This window comes from Grammomys surdaster, unplaced genomic scaffold (assembly GCF_004785775.1).
Source record: "Grammomys surdaster isolate TR1022 unplaced genomic scaffold, NIH_TR_1.0 514, whole genome shotgun sequence".
Classification (NCBI taxonomy): domain Eukaryota; kingdom Metazoa; phylum Chordata; class Mammalia; order Rodentia; family Muridae; genus Grammomys; species Grammomys surdaster.
The window spans coordinates 1317145-1342265 of record NW_021604933.1 but is presented as its reverse complement, the minus strand read 5'-3'; the positions used below and the strand labels follow the sequence as shown (position 1 = coordinate 1342265).

Here is a 25121-nt window from a genome sequence, read left to right as displayed (position 1 = left end):
AGTTCCCATAATTCTCTCTCCCAGGTTGCTAGCAGCAGCTCACAGTTCACCTCCAACTGTCGCTCACTGCCCATCTGCCGTGGGATAGACATATACAAATGTGAGGTCCTCTTTTTATGGTGATAAAACAAGCAACCATTACCAAGTCACAGGTGCCCTTTCTTCAGTAGCTTGTGTGTCCACTTGTTCATTCATTGCATGGATATTTGTCAAGGGCTTCCTGTGTCCTGTGCACTGTGGGAGCCCTGCTGGTAGGCATCCAGTGTCATCAATATCTTACTCCAAGGACAGTCTATGCCCCTGGGGAGACTCGGCCTTTTTCTGCCCTATTTTTTGAACAGGGGCATGGAAACAGACTGACTCCCATTTGCTTACATAATTACTGGACAAGACTCACAACCATGTCTGTTGAATATGTCTGGACAGGCTGCGCATTGCACAACTCCAGGGGGAGTTTTGCAATGGAAATTTGACACTGTAGCCCAGAATCAGTAACTTGTTGTTATTGCTCAGATGTCATTGAGACCACTGTAGCCCTACCACCAAGGGTACCAATATGCTTACTAATCTAGAGGACTGGATGCTGGACCTCAGGGAGAACCTTCTCCAGCCCAGCTGATAGTCAAAAGTGCAGTGACTACTCTCCCTGGCATGCCTTGAGGCCTCTCCTTGCTGCCCCCATGCCATCCACAGTTTCTGACTCCATCAGGTACCATTCACCATGCAAGCAGAAGACACCCACTGCCATGTTCCTCCACCCAGCTGGTCATCACCATGGTCGCTGCACTGAGAATCAGCTGCTTGATCAGAATAGAGTGATTCCTCTTCATCTGGCAGGAGAGCTTGCAGAACCATGGGGAATATAAAAAGCAAAGCAAAAAGAAACAGTGTAGCCTAATGATGGAAAACATGGGTCAGCAAAGTGCTTCACAGAGCTCTTCCCTCTTGCACATCACCCTACCTGCCCCAGGCCCAAATCACCACGAGCAACTCTGTCAGAATCATCTGCGGGCCTCAGAGACAAGCATTCCCCAGTGACTTCTCCACTCCAGTGAGCAAATGGGGACACTTGAAGCATCCCTTTGAATCTTAGAATGGTGCAAAAGCTAGGCAGCAGGGATGCCCCGGTGAAGCAAGGCTAGGCTAGAATATCAAGAGCCCTTTTGCTCTTCTCCAGGGCAAGATGCTTCCCTTCTGGGCCTGGATCCCATGTTTGGTGGAGTCAACAGTTGTAACCACAACACACACAATGTAAGAAGAAATGGAACTTTCTGTGATTCGAATGGGGCCAGAAGGGGAGGCACAGCCTGACCTTGGCAGGAGGGAAGCAAAGCATCTGGGGCCCATAGGAAAAAATCCTGACAGGGCAGGCAGACAGTGTTATGCAAGGGATTCCTGTATCTATTTGCATGAACTCTAAGCAAACCCAGTGTGCTTTGCACAATCAGCAATGCCAACATCTGTGATCCAGGAAGCACTGTAGGGGCTACCTGAGAATCAGACCAGCAGCTACTTGGCTGGGACACATGTTACGTTTGACTTTAAAAGGCTGTTACTACTTTCAGGTGTGTGCTCATGGGAACAGTATCTATGTATATGCACACACATGTGTGGGCACATGTAGGAGAGCTGACAGGCACATATATTTCCATGTGTGTTTTTCAAAATTGTGATGTGTCCTTCTCCTTCCACATGTGATCTGTGCTAAATAAGACAGAGGTTTCCAGCTGATGAGAAGCAAGCTCTTATTCCCATCCCTTTCTGGGATCCATCAGCAAGGCCCTGAGGTGTAGATACTGGGGAAAAGGAAGTAGGGATTTTATACACACATACATACCATACACACACACATACACATATGTGTATATATATATATATATATATATATATATATATATATATTTAAATGCTGTCTAGATTCCAAGATGAATGTTAACCCCATCAGTTTTATAGAGATGGGAGTTTGGGGTTATAAGGATGGTCCACACAGTTTTTTTACCCAGTCTTCTTTCAAGAGTGACCCACCACTCCCTGCAAGGCATACCATGAACAAAAGGTGAGGGACTACATGAGTGAACCGGCAGTACAGATTTCACCAGCTGTTGGAGTTTCCAATACAGACGGTGAGCAGAGCTGCCGTGACAGTGCCACCTGCATTTGCCAATGATTTGGTGAGCCCTTTGTGTCTGGCTGAGTTCTAGTTCATTCATCCCGTGTACACTGCGTAGTGTTTTGAGATGTTCTGAGCACTCACAGGTGTAGGGAGAACAGGTGGTGTTATTAATGCTCCCTTTCTTTTGACATAACTTGCTGACTTGGGACCAGAATTAGTGCTCTGGTCCTGTCTGCCTTGATAACATCCAAACTCATCCTCTTGGGGAAACTTGTGCTTACACTAGCCTGTCTGTGAATGCATTCTGGAGATGGCGCCATGTGATTCCTATATGAGACACACAGGAACAGGATGCTCCCAGGAGGGACCATAGGGTCTTTCTGAACTGCCACCATTCTCCCTACAGAGTGGCGACAAGGAAGTGGGGCAAGGATGATCCTGCAGGATGAAGATATCACCACCAAGATCGAGAATGATTGGAAGAGACTCAACACTGTAGCCCACTACCAGGTGAGCTGACCACAGAAGCCAGGAGCTGGTCCAGTAGATGGCAAATTCCTTGGAAGCCACAGGTCTTAAATTACAGCCACTCAGGGATAGACACCAAGACCCCAATGTATTTCTTCACCAGCAATCCATGATCCTTGGTGTGGCATGTGGTGAACCATGATCATGGAGACTAGAAGGAAGGGGATTGGGGGAGCTGCAAGGGGAGCTAACGTCACCCAGTCAGCAACCCTAGCCTCCTTGGAGATAGGATGCTGACATACATGCTTCTTGTAGGGTGTGGGAAGATTCTTCAAGGACCCTTGTTTAGAAGGCCTCCTGAGCATTTAATGTTGGGTGTTCTCCAAAATGCCTAGGGAGGGCAAAAGTAATGGAGTAGCTCCTGCCAGAACTTGCTCCATATAGAACCCCTAAATCAGCTTGCAGCTAGAACACAGGTCTTCATCTTGTGTTATCAAAAAGGGAGGGAGTAGCCCCCAAATCTCAAGATTCTAGCAAGGTGCTAATTGTCCCTCATTGCCCCCAAAATAATCTTAATTTGTCCTTATTTTCTGAAATGGGTGGGAAGAATTTCTATGCCCAGGCTCTTAGAAACCTTTACCCTGTAGGTGCCAGATGGTTCTGTGGTGGCTTTAGTGTCCAAGCAAGTGACAGCCTATAATGCAGTAAACAACTCCACCGTCTCCAGGACTTCAGCAAGTAAATATGGTAAGATCTCATCAGGTGTAAGAGGTGGGAAATAGAAGCATCCAGAGTGGGTGCAGTCAATGAACATCATTGGCTAGGGGCAGAGGATCAGGTCAGCTAACCATTGGGGAAAGCAGACAAGTTGAGACAAGGGTAACTGGTCCTAATTGCTAGCTCTGGGGCATAAACATGTACTTTATCTGCATGCAAAAAGAAATGGCGGGCTTGGAACCGCTGCGTGGGTAAAGGGCTTGCCGTGCAAGCATGAAGATCTAAGTTCCATCTCCAGAACCCAGGTAAAAGTGCCAGGAATGGTGCTGTATGCTTGCAATCTTAGCTCTGGAGAAGTGCAGATAGGAAGCTATCCAAAGCTTCCTGGCTAGCTAGCTTAGCCTAATGGTGAGCTTGAGCCCACTGAGAGAACCATCTCAAAAAGCAAGAGAGATACACCTATGAAATGACTTCCTCTGGCCTCTGTATACATACACACACACATATGCATGGACACACACACACACGAGAGGGAGGGAGGGAGAGAGAGAGAGAGAGAGAGAGAGAGAGAGAGAGAGAGAGAGAGAACCTAACCTTCATGATGTTGTACAGTCTTTAAACCCTAGTTTTCCCCATCATCTCATATCAAGTTCACAATAATCTAGTGAATTAAGTAATTATTATTTCCCTCTATTATTTTTATTAGTAAGTTGTAACTCAGAAGCATAGCAGTTGAGCGATGGGTAAAGATCACACTGTCATTATGCAGTGGTGAGAAAGGCAAGGAGGGGAAAGGGTGCTGGCTATAATGTCAGAGCTCCAGAGATGTCCTGTTCTGTCACCACTTATGTGCTTGGGGTCACATGATCACCCTAAGCAAAGCCATTCTTGTTGTAAAGCAAGAATTAGGGGGAAAAAAAGACAAATATCACCAGTCATTTTGGACGATAAAGAAGTGAACATATAGGCTACACACGGGCATGATAGGACCTCATCCCTTGCCTGTCTGTTCTCATTTTACCATAACTCAAAAATAGAGGAAGGGCTTCATAAAGTAAGTGAGAAGAATTGGTCCAGACCGGAGTGGGATGGAGATGAGCAGCTGCCCTAGCCGAGCCTCATTAAGGACGATAGGCTACCTGCTCTTACATGTGTGGTTAATTGGCCACATGCGCTACAGGACTTGAGAGCACACACAAGGAAAAGTGTACAAGAAGCACAAGCTTATATTTCTACAAATTGAATAATTAAGGTTTGACTCAGTGCCAAGTACAGGAGTCAGGGTGGCATGAGTGGGTAGAATTTGCTACAGTTAATTCCTGGAGGTGGCACAAAAGACAGAAGCATTACAAGGAATGTGCCACATGGAGGCAAAGTAGCAGTGCCAGCCAGTGGCATGAAGGGTTAAATAATAGTTCCTTGGCTTGGGAGAGGAGTGTGCTGTGAGCTGTTGGGTATTGGTCTATAGAGACTCACTCATACTGGGCTGCTGTGCCCTTTACATTGGCAGAAAACATGATCCGATACACAGGCAGCCCTGACAGCCTCCGTTCCCGAACACCCATGATCACCCCTGACCTGGAAAGTGGGGTCAAATTGTGGCATCTTGTGAAAAACCATGAACATGGAGACCAGAAGGAGGGGGATCGAGGGAGCAAGATGGTGTCTGAGATCTATCTAACACGACTATTGGCCACCAAGGTATGTGATGGGAGAGAGGGTGCAGAGAACATGTGGTCACAGGAAGGGCCTTCATCTGCCATGAAAGTACTGGGGCTAAAGGCCAAGGAGACAGCTCAGTTGATAAAGAGTTTGCAATGAAAGCATGAGAACCTGTGTTTGATAGCCTCAAGTCCTCATTAAAAGGGCAATCTGTGCACAGTGCCTTGCTTGTGCTAGAGAGGCTAAGAAGGGGGACTGCCTGGAGTTTGCTGGCCAGGGCAGTTTTGCCAAATGGCAAGCTCCAGGTTCAGCAAAAATCCTGTGGAGAGAGAGGGAGGAGGACACTTGAGGTTGCTGTCTGGCTTCCCCATGGGCACACATGTGTCCATACACATGCACACATGCATTCCTACACACCAAATAGACACATAACTACTAGCACAGGTGCTAAGTGTGCACCAGGCCCTTTTGTTAATCTTCCACACCAGGTGCTGTCATGAGCCCAGGGGTGCCTCAGGTTGGAGGAGCTGCAGGATCCTGTTTAACCTGTCACTCTAGGGATATCCCAGCAGACATGAGTTAGCACACCATCTAAAGTTTTCTTCCCACCTTCCTCAGCACCCTCTCTCAGCTACAGACACCCCCGCATCTCTCCCCATCCTCCACCATTCCTTATGGAGGAACCACTTTTTCTCAGGGGTGCTGTGTCCCATCACTAAGACTAGAAACTGGGGCTTTGGGGATGATGGTAATTCTAATCCTGACACTGGGGATAATCCATGCTTGTGGTTCTAGCCTTTCTCTTCAGAGTCTAGGTTCTCTGGCTGCTCTGTGGACCCAGATGGCTATTAGCCAGGGTAGATAGTGGCCAAACAGAACCAGCAGATTGTATTTGTCATCTCTGACCAAGCATGCTCATTAGTGTTTTAGGAACGTGATACAATAGCACTGGCAGAGATACAAAACCAAACCCTGTGGCTGGCAGAGGAAGGTAGTTTTGGCCCTTGTCCTGTATCTTCTGTCTGTGGTCTGTGCACAGAGGAAAGGTAGAACTGCCAGGGAACTGTAAAAGAGAAGATCTGAGGCACAGTGTCCTCCCCTCCCCTCACCCCCATGCCCACTCCCCAATGTCATGTTCAGCAGAGATGCAGAGCACTGACCTCACTTGGCCTGTCCCTGAGGTAGATCTTCAACCCACCCTCCCACCCCCAGATTAGATCTGCCTAGGCTGGGCTGCATCTGAATGTCCCCTTCCCCAGGGCACACTGCAGAAGTTTGTGGATGACCTGTTCGAGACCATCTTCAGTACAGCCCACCGTGGCTCTGCTCTGCCGCTAGCCATCAAGTACATGTTTGACTTCCTTGATGAGCAGGCTGATAAGCATGGCATCCATGACCCGCACGTCCGCCATACCTGGAAGAGCAACTGGTAAGTAAAGGGGGGGAGAGGGCACGTTTGCAGAGGTCAGTGACCTGCTCACCCAGGCCTGCATCAGCGAGGCAGGCTCTCCAGAGGCGAGCTGGCCACTGTCTCCTAGCACAATCTCTACTCAACCCCAGGCTCTGACCTTCCCCATTGTCTCACTTCCTGCTCCTCTAATCTATCTTTGTACCTTTCCTCCAAGCCAGTTATTCAGTCAACAAACTATGCTAATCCAATGAGCAAAAACTCATAAAAAAAAAAAAAGCTTATAAATATCACAACAGCCAGGCACTGTGGCATCCAGCTACTTCCTGGGTATTGAGACAATCTGTCTTAATACTGAAGAGCTTAGACTAGTTAGGGTCCCTGCCCTCGGGAAGCAGGCAGGTGAGGATGTGGGACAATAGAGGCAATTGTCTGTATACATGGACAAATATTAGCATAGAAAATGCATGTGTTGGACAGACAGGTCAGTAAGGTTTTGAGGCACAAGCAGATGGCGTCTGACTAAACAAGAAACATTGCAACCCCACCCAATAAGCTTATCTTTTCCTTCCCAAACTCCTTTCCCAAACCTGTCCTGAGCTCCTTTGTGTTCCCTGGAGGACACAGGGTTTTCTAACTACTGACAGCACTCCAAGCGTCTCTACTGTGGGCCTCACTCTCCTTTGAATGCACAACATCCTCCCCACCATTTGTATGGAGCGAGTATTTCATTTGAGGTTGAAGTCACAAGGCCAAGCATCAGTATTCAAGACAGGATGCAGAACCTTGAGGAAATGGGGCTCAGTAAATATTGATGAGGCGCAGGCAGCGATGGCCTGCTTGAGAGTTCTACCTGCAGCAGAGCTAGCTGATGTTCATCCTCTAGAACTGAATCTGTTGCCTTTAGATGGCCCCTTTCCAGGCCACTCTTCCTCAGCTATTTCTTCTGAAGCAGCAGAGACCTAGTGCCCTGTGCTATAACTACTAGAATTTGCCAGATTCTAGGGCACAAGCAGGCACCCTGATGCCCACCCCAGGACCCAGACCTGAAAACAGGCAGAAGTCACCCTAGGGTATCAGTGCTATTCTCCACGACATTCTGTGGCCTTTCCCTCTTTCACTTCAGAGGATCACAAGCCCCCCAGAGAGATTCGGGCCATGCAACAGAGTCCTTACCAGCCTTCTAAAGCAGGGCCCCTAGAACTTGGGTTCCATTCTGTGCACCCCCTCTGGTGAGATAGATTCCTCCTCTCTAAGTCCTGTCTGTGTGACTCTTGGGAGGTGGTCTGAAAGGCAGCACCTACCTCCGAGTCTACATTGCTCTGATGAACCTTTACCTAGTGCTGAGCACCTTCAGATAGGACAGATGCTCCACTGAGCCCTCCTATTGGTGTTAGCCAGAGAGACATGACTTTGCAAACCTCCCCCCTAGGTGGCAGCCTCCTTTCTGAGTCATCCCAAGGTTGCAGGCTACCTAGAGACATGGACCAGGAAACAGAAAGCCCAGGAAATAAGCACACTTCACTTACTGTAGGAAGAACTGCACCAGCTTCCAGTTCTCTCTTAGAAGAGCATCTCCTGGTCCTATTCCCTATCCCCTGGTACCATGGACCATACTCAGTTAGAAATAATCAGCTCTGTCTTCCACTAGAGTTCAGCATCCCCTGCTGAGGGCATTGTCTTTTTATTCCTGACTCAAGGTGTGACTCTCCTGCCCCTCCCACCCCTTCTTCCCCAGTTCTCCACAGGTTCTCTGTTAAATAACACTCCTTCCCATTTAGCCGGAGTGGCTGTAATCAGCCGGAGATGAGCATCAGCACTGATGTTAATAACATGCTAATATTTCATTAGGCAGGAATTTCAGTGGTGCCTCTGCTTCCTGTGTAGTGCACCTGCCTCACTGCTGGCTTAAGGGAAACCAAGGGAAACCAAGTCTCTTCTTCAGAGCGCCAAGCCCAGAGACCATGACCACCTTAAAAAGGTTGGGAAGCTACTGTGAGCCCCTGTGCCCATGTGCTGTCACTCCATTTATTTCCTGCCCTGAATTCCCAGTGATGATGCAAATGACAGACACCAAATATTAACAAACCTCAATATGCCTGCTCCAACCCTATGTGGCACTTACTGAAGGGACTTAATAAATGCTTGTTGATTGATTGGCATCCGAGAATGTCAGGTCTTCCTACATTTACGATGTTTGTTGTTTGTATTATACAGATGGGCTGCTGGCAGATAGAACAAGAGCAAAACTATTGTATCCGGTGCCTTGAAATAATGTAATTCAAAGATGTTAAGTTCTAAGAGGCGAGCCAAACACACTCGGGCATTGTAACTATCACCAGCCGTGAGCACAACCACCAAAACAACAATAAAAACATCAGGGGAAGAGGCAGGAGGCAAAGAGGTGGGAGCAAAGAGAAAGAAGAAAGCCGTGCCTGCACTGTCCCCCTCCTTACCTGCAGCTCAGCAGGCTGGTGGGAGCTGCAGAGCTAGACAGGCAGGAAGAACACAGCCCAAAAAAGGTGTGCTCCAGACACCCCTCTGCCCGCAGGCCTTCTGTCTAGTGCAGTGACTATAGAATCAGGCCACTGTATGATTTTCTCTTTGTCTCTATATGTGTATCCCCGACCTGCAGTCCATCTAAAGAATACACCTATGCAGTGTTTTAAAATAAATCAAGCGTGGACCTGGGGATGTTTGAGTCCTAGTTTTGATCCCCCCAAAACCACATATACTGTGTGTTGTGGTCCACACAGGAACCCCAATACTTGGGAAGCATAGGCAATGGATCCTCAGCTGCATCATGAATTTAAGGACAGCCTGGGCTACCAGAGATCCTGTCTCAAAACAGAGGAACTGCGGAGATGGGGAATTGGGGAAATGGTTCAGTTGGTAAAGTGCTTGCCCTGTGTGCATAGAACATGAGTTCAGTCCTCAGCGCCTGTAGAAGAAGCTGGTCATGCTGGTGTGCACTTGTAAGTTGGCACTGGAGACACAGAGGCAAGAGGCTCTCCAAAGCTTTCTGGCCAACCAGCTTAGCCTAGTCAGTGAGCTCCAGGCCAGTGAGAGACCCTGTTTCAAAAGAACAATCTAAAAAAGTCAACGTGGCGGGCTCCAGAGTAATGACAGTAGAGGGTGATCCCCAGCCTCCACATGCACAAATACACAGGTATATCCCCCCTTTTGTACACTAACATACTCACAGAATGACAACAATGAAGAGCAAACTTATCAAGTGTCCTCTCAGAGAAGGCTCTGGGGGAATGCTCTCTGGGTAGATTTTGTGCCTAGTTCAGTCCAACGTTCTCTGCTCTCACTGGGAAGCGTTGTTTGTGTGCATTTGGCTGCTTGTGCCTTCCCCACAACCCTAGAATGCAGGATTCCTGAGGACAGAGGATGTGTCCCCATCCTTGTATTTCTTGTTGCTGCCTGAGCTCTTGGCAGGCAGTAGATACTGACTGGAAGAAGGGAGGGAGGGAAGGGAAGGAATTCTATGGGTAGATAAGGGGTTGGTGCTACAGGGAAGCCTGGTGGCAAAAGATCACTTGGTCACATCCACCCTCCACCCCAGTTCCTTTGCCAGGCAGGAAGTAGCCTATGGCACTAGACAGGAAACAAGGGTATGACTTCTGGCAAATCACGCAGCAAGCAGTCAGATGTGAGAACTATGCTCACCAATGGGATGGTCCCAGCAACAGGCAGATGGGAATAAAGACCTTAATTCTGCTTTATAGTATACACATGGCTGACTCCTATGCCACAAGGAAGGTAGAGAGTCCCATGTCACACCTGGGAGCCACATCCTCTAAAGTTCCTCCAGTGGTACATCTCGAGGTGAACTCACCTCACTCCAATCTTGCTGATTTCCTGTATGCTGAGTAGACCCACTCCCCTGCCTGCTCCCTTTATTTCCCATGGCAGTCACAGATGGTTTCTAAGCTCTGTGAGATGTGCTCGTTCCATCTCAGAACTCTATATCAGGCTATACCCCACTACCCCACCACTCCTGACGAGAGCTGCCTCTTCCCTCCACACAGCCTGCCCCTACGGTTTTGGGTGAATATGATCAAGAACCCTCAGTTTGTGTTTGACATCCATAAGAACAGCATCACGGATGCCTGTCTCTCTGTGGTGGCCCAGACCTTCATGGACTCCTGTTCCACATCGGAGCACCGGCTGGGCAAGGATTCCCCCTCCAACAAGCTGCTCTATGCCAAGGACATCCCCAGCTACAAGAACTGGGTAGAGAGGTGAGTATGGCCCATGGAAACCTGAGGGCATCTCTCTGGAGCAGTCTATGACCCTGGAAAAGAAAGCAGGCTGATGCTTCCACACTAGTCACTGTCATAGCTGTCCCTGCAGCTGGAACGCCCACAACTCTTGGCCTCCTCACTGAAGCAAGCACTGGGAATCGTAGCAGAGGTTACCAAGTGACCCACCTCCCTATATGGAACAGCATGGATCTTAGTGACAGTATCATTTAGGCAGAGAAGGAGATGTGGTCCCTGATAGCCACCCCACCCTGAAATACATATATCTACTACACACACACACACACATACAGAGCATATGTAACATACACATAGACCATATATGCATCTATACATTTATAGGTACCACGAACACATGCATACACTGTATATACATAAAACCACGATATATACATACACATACCACAAATGCCATCCATGTCCATTCACATATATACCATACACACAGAACACATGCATGCATGCGTAACATACATCTTCCTCCCATCGTTCCTCCCACCATCCTTTGCCCAGCCCTCATCCCACTTCTGTCTCGACCTTGTCACAGTGGTAGTGGTGACCCCTGAATGCTCCCATCCTTTACTGTCCCAGTTGGGGTTTTGCTTGTGGTTAAGTTTGAGAGGAGAGCCTCTGGCTTGCCTCAGAACTGTTGGCTGCTGTACTGACCTCACTGAGAGAACCCGATTGTTCATTCTCCTGAAGCCAGCATGTGATTGCCTGTCATTTCTATTGTGCTCCCAGTAGCAGTGGACTCTACTTTATCTGATTTAGATTTTCTTTGTTGTTTTGTTGTTTTTCTTTGTTTTAAGATTATTTTTCACGTTCATTATACCAAGTAATGAGCTTCATTATGACATTTTCTACATGAATATCATGCTCTGCTTATATGCTCTCCATTACCCTCTGATTCCCTGGTTTCCTCGGATTTTAACCCTGTCCCTATTGCATGACTCTCACTCATTTACCATGTGCAGACTTTGTCTGTAGGAGCTGAGCAGAGAAAAGCCGCTTTTGGCCCACTAGGGACCACAGCAGGGTATGTCATTTACTGAATGCTATCTATGACATGCAGCATAGCACAAAGAAGGTGACACATTGTAAACATTTAAATACGCCTTCTAAGGAACCCACATGGACTCTGTGCCATATACCTACCAGTGGTCATCAAGAGCTCTGGTTTTACATATAAGTGAAAGTAAAGCTGGCCCTAGAAGCAGCTCTGAGAGGAGGCTGAACAGCTGGTGTCTCATGCATGCACCCACTAAACTGACATGGATGTGTCTGTGTGCGCCACTCTGGGTGTATTGGGAACATGGGAAACAACAGACCTGGCCCCTTCCTGCAGCTCTCACATCTTAGTATCAAGCAAGACCCACACACTGGAGTTGGAGGGATCACAGAGTAAGGCCTTCATTCCTCCAGATCTGGGGGGCATCATTCATACATTCCCAGAGGCCTCTGAAAGCATCACAGCATGAGGCTCAAAATGGCATTCCTGTCTGTATTTCCATCCACTTATCATAATACTCAGCTGAAGATTCGTTCCACCTTTCTTCAACCCATCCCACTCAGATTCATGAGCGTGGAAGAATCCAGGACCTTTCCCTGAATAGCAACTCCCTGAGCTCTGATGTGGGACCCCAGGGGCTGGCTTCCCACATAGTTAGGCAGAGCTCAGCAAGAAGAGTGAACTGAAGTCATAGGCAAACCCAGCCCCTCCTCGTCAGAGCAATGGCAGTCAACTGTCCAGGTTGCCAGGCTTGGTCAGTCCGGGTATGGGGGAGGAGGGAAGCTAGGGCACTTTCAGATCCTCTCTGAAGAGGGGGCTCATTGTAGGCAGAAATTCTGCAAGTTCAAGAAGGGGGTCAAGGCTGACCTTTCTGTTCTTCGTGTGCAGTCAGCTGATGAGAACACTTGTTTGAAGTTCATTGTCAGGGCTGTATTGCATTCTTAGCAATCGATAAGGCATCTCTGCTAAAATCCCAGCATGAAGGCCAGCTTGGCAGGAGTGGGAAGAAGCAATTGTATGCATGGCAGAGAAGACTCCATGCAGGGTCATGGTCAGGCTGGGTTGTGGGACGGACTCGTTAGCTGTGGGCTGAGCAGAGCCTTGAAGGGGATGGAAGCATTAGCTAAGCTCTGCAGAGAGAATGGGACCATTTAGCAGCAGGCAGCCTGGGACTGAGAACAGGGTAGAAAGCAACTGAGTTGCCAGTAGCCACTTGCCTCCACCCATCCAGAACTTCCGAAGATAAAGCCATGCAGTTGATCCACCTAGGGGCTAGCAGAGGACCACAGACATGCTCTGGTCCAGACCAGTCTCCTCAAGGCAAAGAGGAGTATGAGAAATGAAGTCATACCATGGGGGACCAGATGACATATCAGGGAGAAGACTGAAGACACATCCTAGCCAGCATGTCACCCATCAGCTTCAGATGAGAAAGTTCCCGTCCCTGTTCTCACCCTCTGCACTCTTATTTTTCCAACTTTCTACAACAACCCTGTTATCTCTTCCCATGGTCAACACACACACACACACACACACACACACTCACACACTCTCTCACACACACAATTTTCCTAAATATTCTCTTTGGAGAAATGTCTTACTCAAGTACCCTGCAGGAGGCAAACCATTGCAAGAGACAGACATCAAGTATCTTCTGTTTCTGGGGTGGAAAGAGTCCTTTCTGTGTGCAGACAATAATCTCTAGCCTAGGCTACTATGCCACTCATGAACCACGAAGGCAGCAGGGGAGCCTGTGCTGTTTGTACGAAAACTGACAGTTTCACAGGCAGGCAACAAGAGCAGCAGGAGCCTTCACTACTGTTGACATGTCTGTCCTCTTTGTGGGAATCTGAGTTTTCCATCCTACTCAGAGACTGGTTTTCTCCAGATGACTGAGTAGAACCATGTGGACACAAGGCATTGGACACAGCCATGTTCCGTGAGCTGCTGGCCATACTACTGAAAGTGAGAGAAACTGCTGCTCATTCTTCTCAGGAATTAAATCGCAAAGATAACTTTTCCTTGGTGAACTTACCTGGCTTGGAAGTCACAGGATCCATGAGGGAACAGTGGCACAAATCTTGGTAACTGCAAGGTCAAAACCCACCAGTGAAACCTCTGTGCTTCTGCAGTAAAATGGAATGTTGGCATTTATTGGATCCAGGTATATTTTATTAGTTGCAATGAATGGAGACACCGGCTGGACCTCTAGTACCTACGGCATCACTAACTCACCCAAGCCCTGTGTATTGGAGTGCTGAGGCATGTGCTTTGGGGTGGAGCCTGCCTTGAAAATGACTGTCTTCTAGGGTGAAGGAACAGAAGTGAAGCAGGACAAGAATGTGGATTTCTGAGGACAGGAGGTGCTGTGAGAGAGCATTGTGAATGGCAGGAAGGAGTCCAGATGAGCTAAGGGCAACACATCTTCCAAATGTTCTCAAGTGTTCCTTGCAAGGTCTTATTATCCAGACTTTGCCTTATTATCACCTAGGCAGCAAGCCAAGGGCCAGGACCTCCTTGCCAGCCACAGCAAGATGGCAGTCAACAGGCAGTGGGCACTGTGTCTGCTGCAGGGAATGGGGTTTTGAAGCCGCAGGAGTTTCCTTCTGACCACCCCCTTCCCTGGCCAGAGACCAGATCTTTTCCTTCCCTAAAATGCAGTGGCAATCCCAGCAGACTGGGCCCCAAGGCAAGTGTCCATCTTAGCCCTTACCTGCCTGGGAAGATTCTGGTCACAAATTAAGCTGTCATTCTTTGTAGGCTTGAAGCTGGTGACTGGTGGAGCCCTAACGAGCCATTTATGACAGTCTGTCTCCCAAGTACTGGGTGCTGTTGGGGACAGGGAGAAGATAGGGAAGAGGAAAGGGGATGGGGCAGGGGTACCTTATCAGAACAGGGAGGGATATAAGCAGAAAAAGACACAGAGCAGGACCAGTGACACTATTTGGTCATCTTGTGAAGGAAGCCTGAACTCTTGGAGCTCTGAGAGTCAAGATTCAGAAAACCTTGAAGGAGTTTTCCTCCTTAAACCCCATGCTGACACCTTACCTGTCTTACCTTGTCCCTGTCCTAGGATCTCTTTTCCCTCCCCACATTCTAGTTCCTGATGCTGATGGCTGCAGCCCTGCAGCCCAGGGACTTGGTATAACATGGGCCAGCAACTACAGGACCTCTTTACTTGCCAGTGACTTCCCATCTTTCCAGTTACCTCTTCCTTATTTCTTGCCACCTACAACCCCAAAGCACATTGTAGAGGATGAGGAAGTGGCCGGGTTAGTGGCACAGGGACCTCTTACTTCCTCATTAGGAAACTGTGCGTCTCTCCTCTGGCGGGAGGACTTGGAGGTCTGATGCATAAAATGTCAAATTGCAGAAATTAAAAATGTAAATGCTGGCATCTAATTAACCAGTTGACAGCAATGCACAGCTGCAAGTGACAGTGACTGATTGCCTTCTGCCAGCCTCTCTCTCCCAGCAGCCTCCGCCCCTCTCACTTAACCTCCAGAGAACGTACAACGTTGCCATCAGAGAAGAGCAATTGTTCAGAAGAACCCTGCAGCCCTGCCGGAGAGGCACAAGGCATGCTAGAGCCCTGAGTCAGGGGCTGGGGACAGAGTAGATGCTCTGGGCCAGAAACCCTCTGACTCCTGGTTCTCTGTCCACCCTCTCATATCCTTATCTCGGTGTCTCCTGTATCAGAGCTGCAGAGGGCTTTCTCGGGCTATGACATGGAAGCCCAGATGGGACACTACCATGATCACCAGGTGGTCACAGCATAGGCTATCATCGCATGGAGCTTCCGTGTCTCCTGTATACTCTCTGTGTATGATTCCAGCTCCTGTTGGTCTTCCACCCCTCACAGGTATTATTCAGACATTGGGAAGATGCCAGCGATAAGTGACCAGGACATGAATGCATACCTGGCCGAGCAGTCACGGATGCACATGAATGAGTTCAACACGATGAGTGCTCTCTCGGAGATCTTCTCCTATGTGGGAAAATACAGTGAGGAGGTAAGCTTTGCCCTGCCCTGCCACACCTGTACTGACAGAGATGGGCAGCCATATCTGAATGCTTCATGCATGGAAATAGCCCCCATGCATCTGTCATGGTAATTCTACCATCTTAGACCTAGGACAGCACTGTAGTACTTAAAGAGGGCACTGAGAGTCATCCAGTCTATATATTCTGAAACAACTCCTTTTCAGAAAAATGCACTCCATTTTTTTCCTCTCCACCCCTTGCCCTAGGACTGAACCCAAGGCCTCCCACATGCTAGGCAAGGGCTCTACCACGTTTTCTTTTGCAATATTCTCCATAAATTGGCAAGATTGATCTTGAGTTCAACTCTGTACCCCTAGATCCCAGCCTGGCCTTGAACTTGCCTCACGCTGTAGCCTTCCAGAGTATCTAGGAATACAGTATGTTCCACCAGACCTAGCTTGTTTTCTCTCCATTATTGCCCTTTAAGGTTTTTTTTTTTCATTTTTCTCTCTTATCTAATTCTCCTTGAGCAAAGACTTCCTCACTCTTATGGATGACATCATGTGTTATGGCATCCTGTTGAGCAGAACAGGCCAGAGCAGAATAGAAACAGAATGGAGTAGGGTGGATTCAAATAGAAGAAGAGAGTGGAATAGGGGGGACAGAAAAGGAATGGAAGAGAGGGGGACCGAACAAATAGAACAAATAGAATGGGATGGAGTGCGTGAATCATTCATCATTGTGTTCCCTAGTTGGAAAACACTACCTGCCACCTAACATGGTAGCTGCCACCACGGATGCTACCTTCATTCTGGTTAACATAAAGGTGCTGTGGGATTTGCTTGATTGTGTGAGTATAGACCAAGTGGTTCAGGATCCAGACTCCCTGAATCAAAGCTGCCTTCTTGGAGCAGAAGGTCATATCAAGAGCTGAAGCTAGTGCCCAGGCTCTTCCCCTCCCATCCCCCAGCTTTGTCACCCAAGAAGTTTAAGAACCCTGTTAAAGGACCCCAGCAGAGAGCCCAATGATCTTCAGACTACGAACAACATATGACCCTCATGTTAACAGAAAGCAGCAGTGAGTCTCTTAGAGGAGGGACCCCTGCCACCAGTCTGCAGACCAGTTATGGCCCAGGGAATAGTGTTCCTGTTTGTGGCAGGCAAGTTAATAAGGATGTTCTGTGAAACCATGCTGTGAGATTCCTGCTTCATTCACCCTTCACCTACCAGAACACTTGTCTGTTTTTAACATTACAACAGTAAAAGACAGTTCCTCAACAACCCAGTAAGCAGCTCCAGCATCCCAAATTAAAAAGAAAGAAAGAAAGAAAGAAAGAAAGAAAGAAAGAAAGAAAGAAAGAAAGGAAGGAAGGAAGGAAGGAAGGAAGGAAGGAAGGAAGGAAGAAAGAAAGAAAGAAAGAAAGAAAGAAAGAAAGAAAGAAAGAAAGAAAGAAAGAAAAATGCATTAACTAGTCATGAAATCCAAAGCCCAAGGAATCTCCAAGTCTCCCTAAGCTCATCCAGTGGATTTTGCTCTCCAACCTACCCTTCAGATCAGAGAACACCCTACCTTGCTTGTCTGGTACCTCCTTTAGGGCAGGCATTGTGCCCAAGGTGCTTTATGTATGTGACCTGGCCTTATTCACTGCACCCAAGCCGAGCAGATATAGATGATAGAGAAGAAAGCATGATCCTTCAGGAAGATCATGCTTCACCCCAGATCACCAGACTGACAACTGGCAGAGCAATGATTCAAGGTAGCATGTCCTGAGCTTCCAGGAAATCCCAGAAAGTTTCCCACAAACAGTGCAATCACCCATCATTGTCTTCTATCAAGCACCCAACCTCAGAAATGGATAGCCACTATGTGCCAAATACCAATTCAACTTAGAACCCTATTCCTTTAGGTTTATTTGACTTTTAACAGACAAAGTTAAGCCAACTGGCCTAAATGTGGATATTTAGGCCTCAAGGAGCTACTGGGGAAAGCACTTCCTTATTTTGGAAGGAAAGGTAGGATTTGTTATTAATGGAAAAGCATATTCTGCTCCGCCTGAGCTTTTGCACTGGCTATGGGACTCCCCAGATGCCATTGAGACTGTAGGTGACAGTGGCTTCTCTGCATAGGCATCTGAGAGACAACTGGCTGAAGGAGATGCTTTGCTGCTTTCAACACATACACTGTGTACATTATCCAGATGTGACAGTGTATGTGTTGGTGTCTGGTGACATGAATACTCATATGCCTCTCACCTCTCACTACCTGTGTCACTCAGGTTGCTTGCTTACACAACAGTATCAGTGGTAGCCAGTACACTAATGCCCTGACAATATCCATGCTGTCTTTGTGCACCCCAGAAACATAGGTACATGTACCCATGCTAGTAATCATCCATTTTTTATCCTTCCACAGATCCTTGGACCCCTGGACCATGATGACCAGTGTGGAAAGCAGAAACTGGCTTACAAACTAGAACAAGTCATAACCCTCATGAGCTTAGACAGCTGAGAACTGTCCTTCCAGGGCCATCCTGGAGGGAGGGACACACCAAGCCGTGCCTCAGTCTAGATTATCATCTTTACCAAGTGCAAGTTCCGACAGGCATCAGCAGCAAACCCCAAGCAGCGCCGTCTCTCCTTTCATTTCTCCGCCTCTTCTGTCTCTCCCTCCTTCCGGAGCCCCACCTCTTTCAGTTGCTCTGCTAGCGGGATTGGACCACATTGCTGACCCTCCATCAATTTAGGGATGGCCAGGCCATAGTGAGGGACCTGACCAAATCTCAGAGTCAGGCTCCCCCGCAGCTGCTCCTGGCCGCATGCATCAACAGCAGGGCTCATAAAGGCTGAGGAGCTGAGGACAGAACATTCCTATGCTGCTACTTCACCTTCTGCTTTGAAAATCCCCACTGTGGTCCAAAACCTGGCTTCAGGAAGCAACTGTGAGCTCAGTATTATCTGAAGTAGGAGACATCGCTCGGCTCTCCATTTCCACACAACCAATAACAAGAGGCCAGGCAGTGGATCTGGGTGCTTTGTAACTGTGAGATAAAGGCCTTGCCTCCTACTGATGTTGGACTGGGGACCAGTGGAAGTTTAAAGATGCTCTCTCAGGGGCCACTGCCTACCTGTTTGATGTCCAGCAGCCTTCTGTCCCCTTCCAATATCCTTGGAGGCCTTCCAAATGTCCATACAGACCTTCCTCCCCTTCCTGTGAAAAGTCAGGCAGGGAAAAGCTGACAGTTCCATTCCACCATGGAGATGCTCCTACATGATCTAATCTGGTTCCGAAAAGCAGAAATGTAACATGGAGAGAGAGAAGAGGAAAAAGAGTATCATCTATGCCAGAAGCAACAATGAATTGTTCTCTATTCACCCCAAGTTCAAATGCATCATGACCATAGTCAAAGGTCCATTGCCAGAGCCTTGTGTGTTGTCTAGAGAAGGCATCTCCATGCTCCTTTGTCACCATCACCAACACTCACCGTGAAATGCAGAGTGCATCTAGGAGATTCTACCTCCAGCCGTCTTCGAGGCTCCATCCCTACTGTCTTTGGGAACTCCAGAGATGGCCAGACCAGCCCTTGTCCCTCCTGCAGAATCTGGTGCCATTGCTATGCAGATGACTTTGTCACTGGAATGTCCAGACCTCTGTGGGAATTGTTTCATCAACAATCTCAGCTGTCTCTTCAGTGGTTCTTCCTCCTTATCCTTTCCAAGGTCATCCACCATTGGAAGAAACATACTTACTCACAGCCTCACCAAGACAGAACAAGATGCCAGCAGCCTCGGCCAACGGCTTGTGCCTGGAAGGGACTGGAGACCTGAGTGAGGGACCTGGTTGGATATGGAGAACAGTACATACCACTAAACCATGGCCTTGACATTTTTTGTCTCCATTGTGTCTTTCCATCTTTGGATATGCCATTTTGTTTTATCCAGTCATACAAACGTGTGCTCGGAAATGTACCAAGTGGTAATGCCAAGAGGTAGTCTATTGGTGGGTCCTGGGAAACTACAGTCTTGAAGGGTTCTTAGATGCTTAGTGAGCCAGTCTCCACCGTAAGCAAAAATCTCTATTGGCAGCTCTGGCTTGTTGTCCCACTCTCGTGGAGACAAGAGAGGCACTGGAGAAGGTGGTGTTAATAGCATTCCAGTCTTGCCTTCCTTCATTCTCCACGCATCGCATGCCATTACTTTCCGTCACAAAAATGAGCCTCACATGGAACAAAGTCCATGTGTCATCCTGTACCTGTAAGGACTTTGCATATGAGAGAACAGGGTTAGGGGAGGCACCTAGGAACCTGCAGGAAACATGCAAAGATTTCTTATCCCATGTAGGAGGATGCTGAGACAGTCCCCTTCTCTGTCCCCTGGTTCATCTGTTCAGTCTTCAATGTCCGTATACTTCACTAAGTAGTAGCATACGTCGTAATAACATTCTTCTATCCACAGGAAATCAGAATGGTACTTACCAAGGCTGAACTGTGTGAGCAGAAGGCCTCATGTGGCATTGCTGTAGACAAACGGCAAAGACACACCAATGTAGCAAACAGGAAGAGGAGGCTGGGGAAAGATGCATGGGAATTTGGGATAGTGAAAAACAAAAACCAAAGGTTTTGGCAAATCAACTACCAGGTGGAGACATGTAGGATTTCTATCACTGCATATTGCTTTCTTCCATGAAGCCACAGGACCTGGCAGGCTTTAGGGTGCATGTGGGGGGTTAGGCTGGAGGAGCACCTCAGCTGCAAAGGTCTTTTTACACATATGAAGGGTTGGGGAAGAGAGAGACAGGAACCTATTTAATACAGACTTGCAGACAGAAGGAAGCTGTGGTGTGTGTGTGTGTGTGTGTGTGTGTGTGTGTGTGTGTGTGTGTAGATGCATGAGTGAGATTTGATTTTTAAGTTTTGCACAGTTAGAAAAATATGAACAAGCAGCAAATGACCTCGTGAGTTTGCTGACTTTTTTTTTTTTTACTGGGTGATTTTATTGTTACTATTATTTTGTCGGTACAGAATTTTTTGGTTGTTCTGTTACAAGCAAAACTTCAAACACCTCAGAGAAATACACATATCAGGAAGAAAGAAGCCAGGACAGTCATCTTTCATGGGTCTCCTCATTTCTCTTGAGGAGGGGCTTTAGTTAGATATTTTACTTAACTGGCACTTCATGGGCGGTCCCAGTGGCCTGCTTGGGGAACTTAGAAGTTGAGGCTCATCTTGCCTGTAAAAACCTTTCCTTTTTGCTGCTTGTTTGTTTGTTTACTTTCCATTTCCTCCATTTGATTCTTTTTTTTGTGTGTGCAAATGTGATACATTTAAAAGCAAGTATAGGTAATGTTATTCAAAATCTGTCAAATCCTCCCATATACGCCTATCCAACTCCCACTTGGGATTTTCTAATTCCTCTTAGCAGCCAAAGACCCTGGTGGTCTGTGAGCTTCCAGAAAAGTAAATCAGAGAAGCTAGGCTATGCAGTACAGTGGTGCCCTTGCCCTCCTTCCAGAGTTCATTGGCAGGGTGTTGCGTATCTGTTAAAGGTGGAACCTTTATTTATCTCCTGGAGTTTGTTCAGAGGGTATGTGGTGGGGTGGGGGTGCTGGGGATTGGTAGTCTCTCTCACCTCCTATTCTTCTCTATATCCTCCTATTTCTGACATCACTGGTCAAAATGGTACTGATCACACATTCAAAATGTCTGGCCAAGAGAGGATTTGAATCTTGAAGGGAGATTAGCAGGGAGCTTCATGGGGTCCTGAATGCAGAAGAATATGTAGAAGAAACCAAAGGAAGGTGCAAGTTGGTTATTTCTCTGTGGAATATGTCTCTGTAAGTGTGGGCATGGTCTGGTCATGTCTTTCTCCTTCCCTGAAAGGAGACACCCTAATGTTTCTTAGTGCCGTGAAGTCAAGTTAGCCTATGAGTCAGTTACTTCCTCAGGAAAATACTTTCTTGCCTTCTTCTTTCAATGTAGTTTTAAACTTGGGGACAGGATAAACAGAGGATTCCCCAGACCAAGGTACTTTTCAACCCTGTACAACAGGCATGGCCAGAGCCAGCCCCTGGAGCCTCCATGTTGGGAGTCCATAGCCCTGGAATAAGCTTGTGGTGCCTGACCGGGGCCACGTTTGGAAAGAGAAATATTTTTAATGAATCTGCAGCTCAAGACAGAACATCCAGGGCAATCCAAGGAAGCACAAGCTGCTGACAGACAAAGTTGTTCTGTGCTCCCAGGCTCAACTCCTGCTCCCACTGGGTTAATGTTGATACAGTGCTCAGATTGTCCAATACCCTAACATTCTGAGGTGTCTAAGTACCACCCCACAGCCACACTCCCACCCTCCCAAGTGCATGTCTGTCTACTGACTATACTCCACCCCGGCAGCTAGTTTCCTCCATGTTCCTCCTTGAACTTCCTGTACAAGGAGCCTCCCCAAGGCCAAGTACTGATTCTGATACAGGAGTTGCTCAGTACTTTAGTCCATTTAGTAGTAAGTGCTGTCCCAACCCAGCTTTGGCTGCTTCACTGAGTGATAGGGTCACCCTCCTCCAGCCAATACCCTGTAGGTCATCTATTAGAGGAGCCACAAGCAATGGCATTCCCAATGATCTCCAAGATGTGAGGCTCTGACACACTTTCCAGGACCTTGGGTGATGCTGCTGTGGTCCTTCCTAGCCTAAGCACCTCTCATTTGATAGAAATAAGAGACCTCCTTCCTGCCATCTCTCCTAGGACTCTCTGCCAGCGACTTCACCAGACAGAAAGCGAATAAATGCTTCATCCTAAGAAAGGCCAATACTCCTGTCATCAGGAACAAATTTTCCTGATTGCATAGAACCAACTCAAGCTTCAGACTTCCAAGTGAGCAGCTGAGGTACCCTTGCAGGTGGAGGTAAAGGGGCAGCTCCTGAGAAAGAAGGCTGGGACCTTGCAAGCTTCCCCCAGGCTCTGATGGGGCCCACACCCTCTCTCTCATTTAGAAAGCAATCACTGCAGGAAACATTTCAAATATTAGGAGAGACTTTTTGGTGTTGTTTTATTATAGATCATTGCTTTTCAATAATAGTTACATTTTATTAGAGGGAGCATCCAAGCTAAAAAAAAAAAAAATCAAGTCTTTCAGTTGTAAAGAGAGAATGTCTTTGTTAGCACCCTATATGGAATCCCTTGAGTAGACTGATGGCTATCAGAAAGCTGAGCAGGACAAGCAGTCCCCAAGGAGTGAAGAGAAGGTCATGTTCTAGCTGCTGGCAGGGATGGTGAGGGCTCAAAGTAGTGGGGTCTTTGATTGGGAATCTCACATCCTTCCTCCTTCCTCCCTCCTCCCTCCTCCCTCCTCCTCGGGCTCCTATCTAGTCCTCCCTCTCTGAGCTACCCCTGGAATTGCTGAATCCTTCAAATTTCTTCTTGGCTTCCTTCAAACTTCACTGAAGCTCATTTTGGGGGACCCAAGCTCCCTGTCCCCAATAACACAAAAGCAAGTGGACACTCAATTTGCCAGTTTCTTCCTCTCCTGCCCATTTATTTTGTCTATATCTTTAGAGTTAAGACTCAAGCACATGTTGGAAGGGCTCCCTTTTGAGAGTGGAGTTCAAAGCAGAGGGTACAGTTAAGCAGCACCCCAAAACAAAACTTTGAAGCAGAGACCACTCCAGCAAACAGAACCAAGGAACATTCCTGTGCAGAGATCAGTTCTATCTGAACAAGAGGTGAAGATGGGCGTGTCCTGATCTGTCTCCCTGTCTCTTCCCTGGCATTCTTGCCAGCTTGTTGGCTTATTAAACCTTCCGTTCTTTAAAAACAAAAGCTAGTTTACCTCAAAGAATTTTACTTCCATTTGGAAACCAATGACAGAGCTTGAGGATGGATGACACACCCTGGACCTCTCCCTACCTGGGCCTGGTGTCCTTGAGGTCTTAGCTTAGTCCTGAGTTAGGTGCTCAAAGCAGGAACCAGGTCCCCAGAAAGGAAGAAAGGATTGTATGCAGCCTTTCTCCCTGCTTAGCATGTAGGGAACAGCCTCTGTCTCTTCCATCAGGGTCTTGTCAAGTTACCATAGCAACCAGCAACTCCAGGTACCACAAAAGACAATGTCTCCAAGAGCTGAGGTGTGGGAGAGAGCAAGGGGTTCTGGCCTGGTTAGAGGACCCAGAATTAAACCCCATATGCTAGGAAGACAAAGGGAGGACAAATCGAACTGGATGCATGAATGGGTTAAGAAACTGGAGAGGCCTTGTGAGTCTGAGAGACAGGCCACTGGCAGAGCTACAACAGCTCACTTCTGTTTTCCTCACCACTTACCCTTCTCCAGCCTGCCCCGCCTCTAGTCCAAAACTCTCACCTTGAATAATGACCCTTGGAAAGAAGAAAGCAAAATATACCTTTAGACAACAGTGTTACCCTGAGCCGCAAGGACAGGTGGATGAGATCTCTGAAAAAAAAAAAAAAGAGGGTCTTCTGGTTTTGATTTTTAAAAAGAGTATCCTAGTAAGAATTAAAAAAAAAAAAGATTTAAAAAAGTTTTTAAAAGAAAACCTATGCTATTTAAATTGGAGCCCAGTTGTAACTTGGTAAAGGCAAGCTTCTGTACCTTTGTTATAATTAATTGTATACCTGTGTATGTAAATATAAGGCATTCCTATTTTGCAGTTCAGAACAAAAAAAACTATTTGTAATATAGAATAAAGTTTATTAAAAAATAATAAAAAATGCAGTTTGAGATTCGGGGTCTTTATGTGACTATTTGGGTAAGGTGGGTCATAAGTAGACTTCGACGACCTCCACCAAGATGACACACGACACCTCCTCTCTCTAAATACCAGATACGTGAGGTCTAACTATCTGAGGGTTGTCTTTCTACCTAAAGCTTGGTTCTCATGTAAGACAGCTACATGGGGCGGGGACTCTGCATGTTAAGGAATGAAAGCTCACTCTCATAATGTTGACACCGGGCAATGCTTCCCCAGGGGCCTCAGCTCCACTCCGAACCTGTCTCAACACATTAGCTCAACATTAGCTCTAACCACCAGAGTTGCTTTTCAAGATGAAATAAGATTTGTTACTCTACTCTAACCCTTCCCGGCAAGCCATGCCTTAGTCTCTCCACCCTGATGGCTGGTGTAGGTTACTCAACAAAGAGACAGCCTTGGCCATGGCGAGTGATGAGAAGGGCAGGAAGGAACTTGGAGGGAAAGGCCCTGGGTGTGCCTATGGTTTAACACTTTAGCATTCCAACTTCAGAGAGTCATTCTGGAACATGACAGAACTACTAAGGAAAAGGATCAACGAGGCTGGGAGGCAGCAACCTCTAGCAGACACGGACAGCAGGGTCAAGTAAGTGACCCAGAAACACCTCAGCAATGGCTTGTGATTGGAGGAAGACACATCTGTGGCCTCCAGACCTGGGTACGGGTTGCCCAGACTCAGCCAGGAAAGAAGCTAGTGATCAGAAAGAATATCCTCTTCTTAATAAACATGGAGGATGGAT

At 47.5% G+C, this 25121-nt stretch overlaps 1 protein-coding gene across 1 annotated transcript in view; it reads left to right on the top strand.

Annotated features, from left to right (window-relative positions):
- Nucleotides 1-19515, top strand: part of Plxna4 (plexin A4) — a gene marked incomplete at its 5' end in the record, with an annotated part of 162376 nt that extends 142861 nt beyond the window's left edge. Inside the window, 7 exons of the mRNA XM_028781690.1 lie at nt 2520-2623; nt 3229-3328; nt 4809-4999; nt 6220-6389; nt 10406-10618; nt 15511-15661; nt 18046-19515. Coding sequence (XP_028637523.1) covers nt 2520-2623; nt 3229-3328; nt 4809-4999; nt 6220-6389; nt 10406-10618; nt 15511-15661; nt 18046-18141 — 1025 coding nt within the window. The remainder of the gene's footprint in view (nt 1-2519; nt 2624-3228; nt 3329-4808; nt 5000-6219; nt 6390-10405; nt 10619-15510; nt 15662-18045) is intronic.
- Between the last annotated feature and the right edge of the window lie 5606 nt (nt 19516-25121).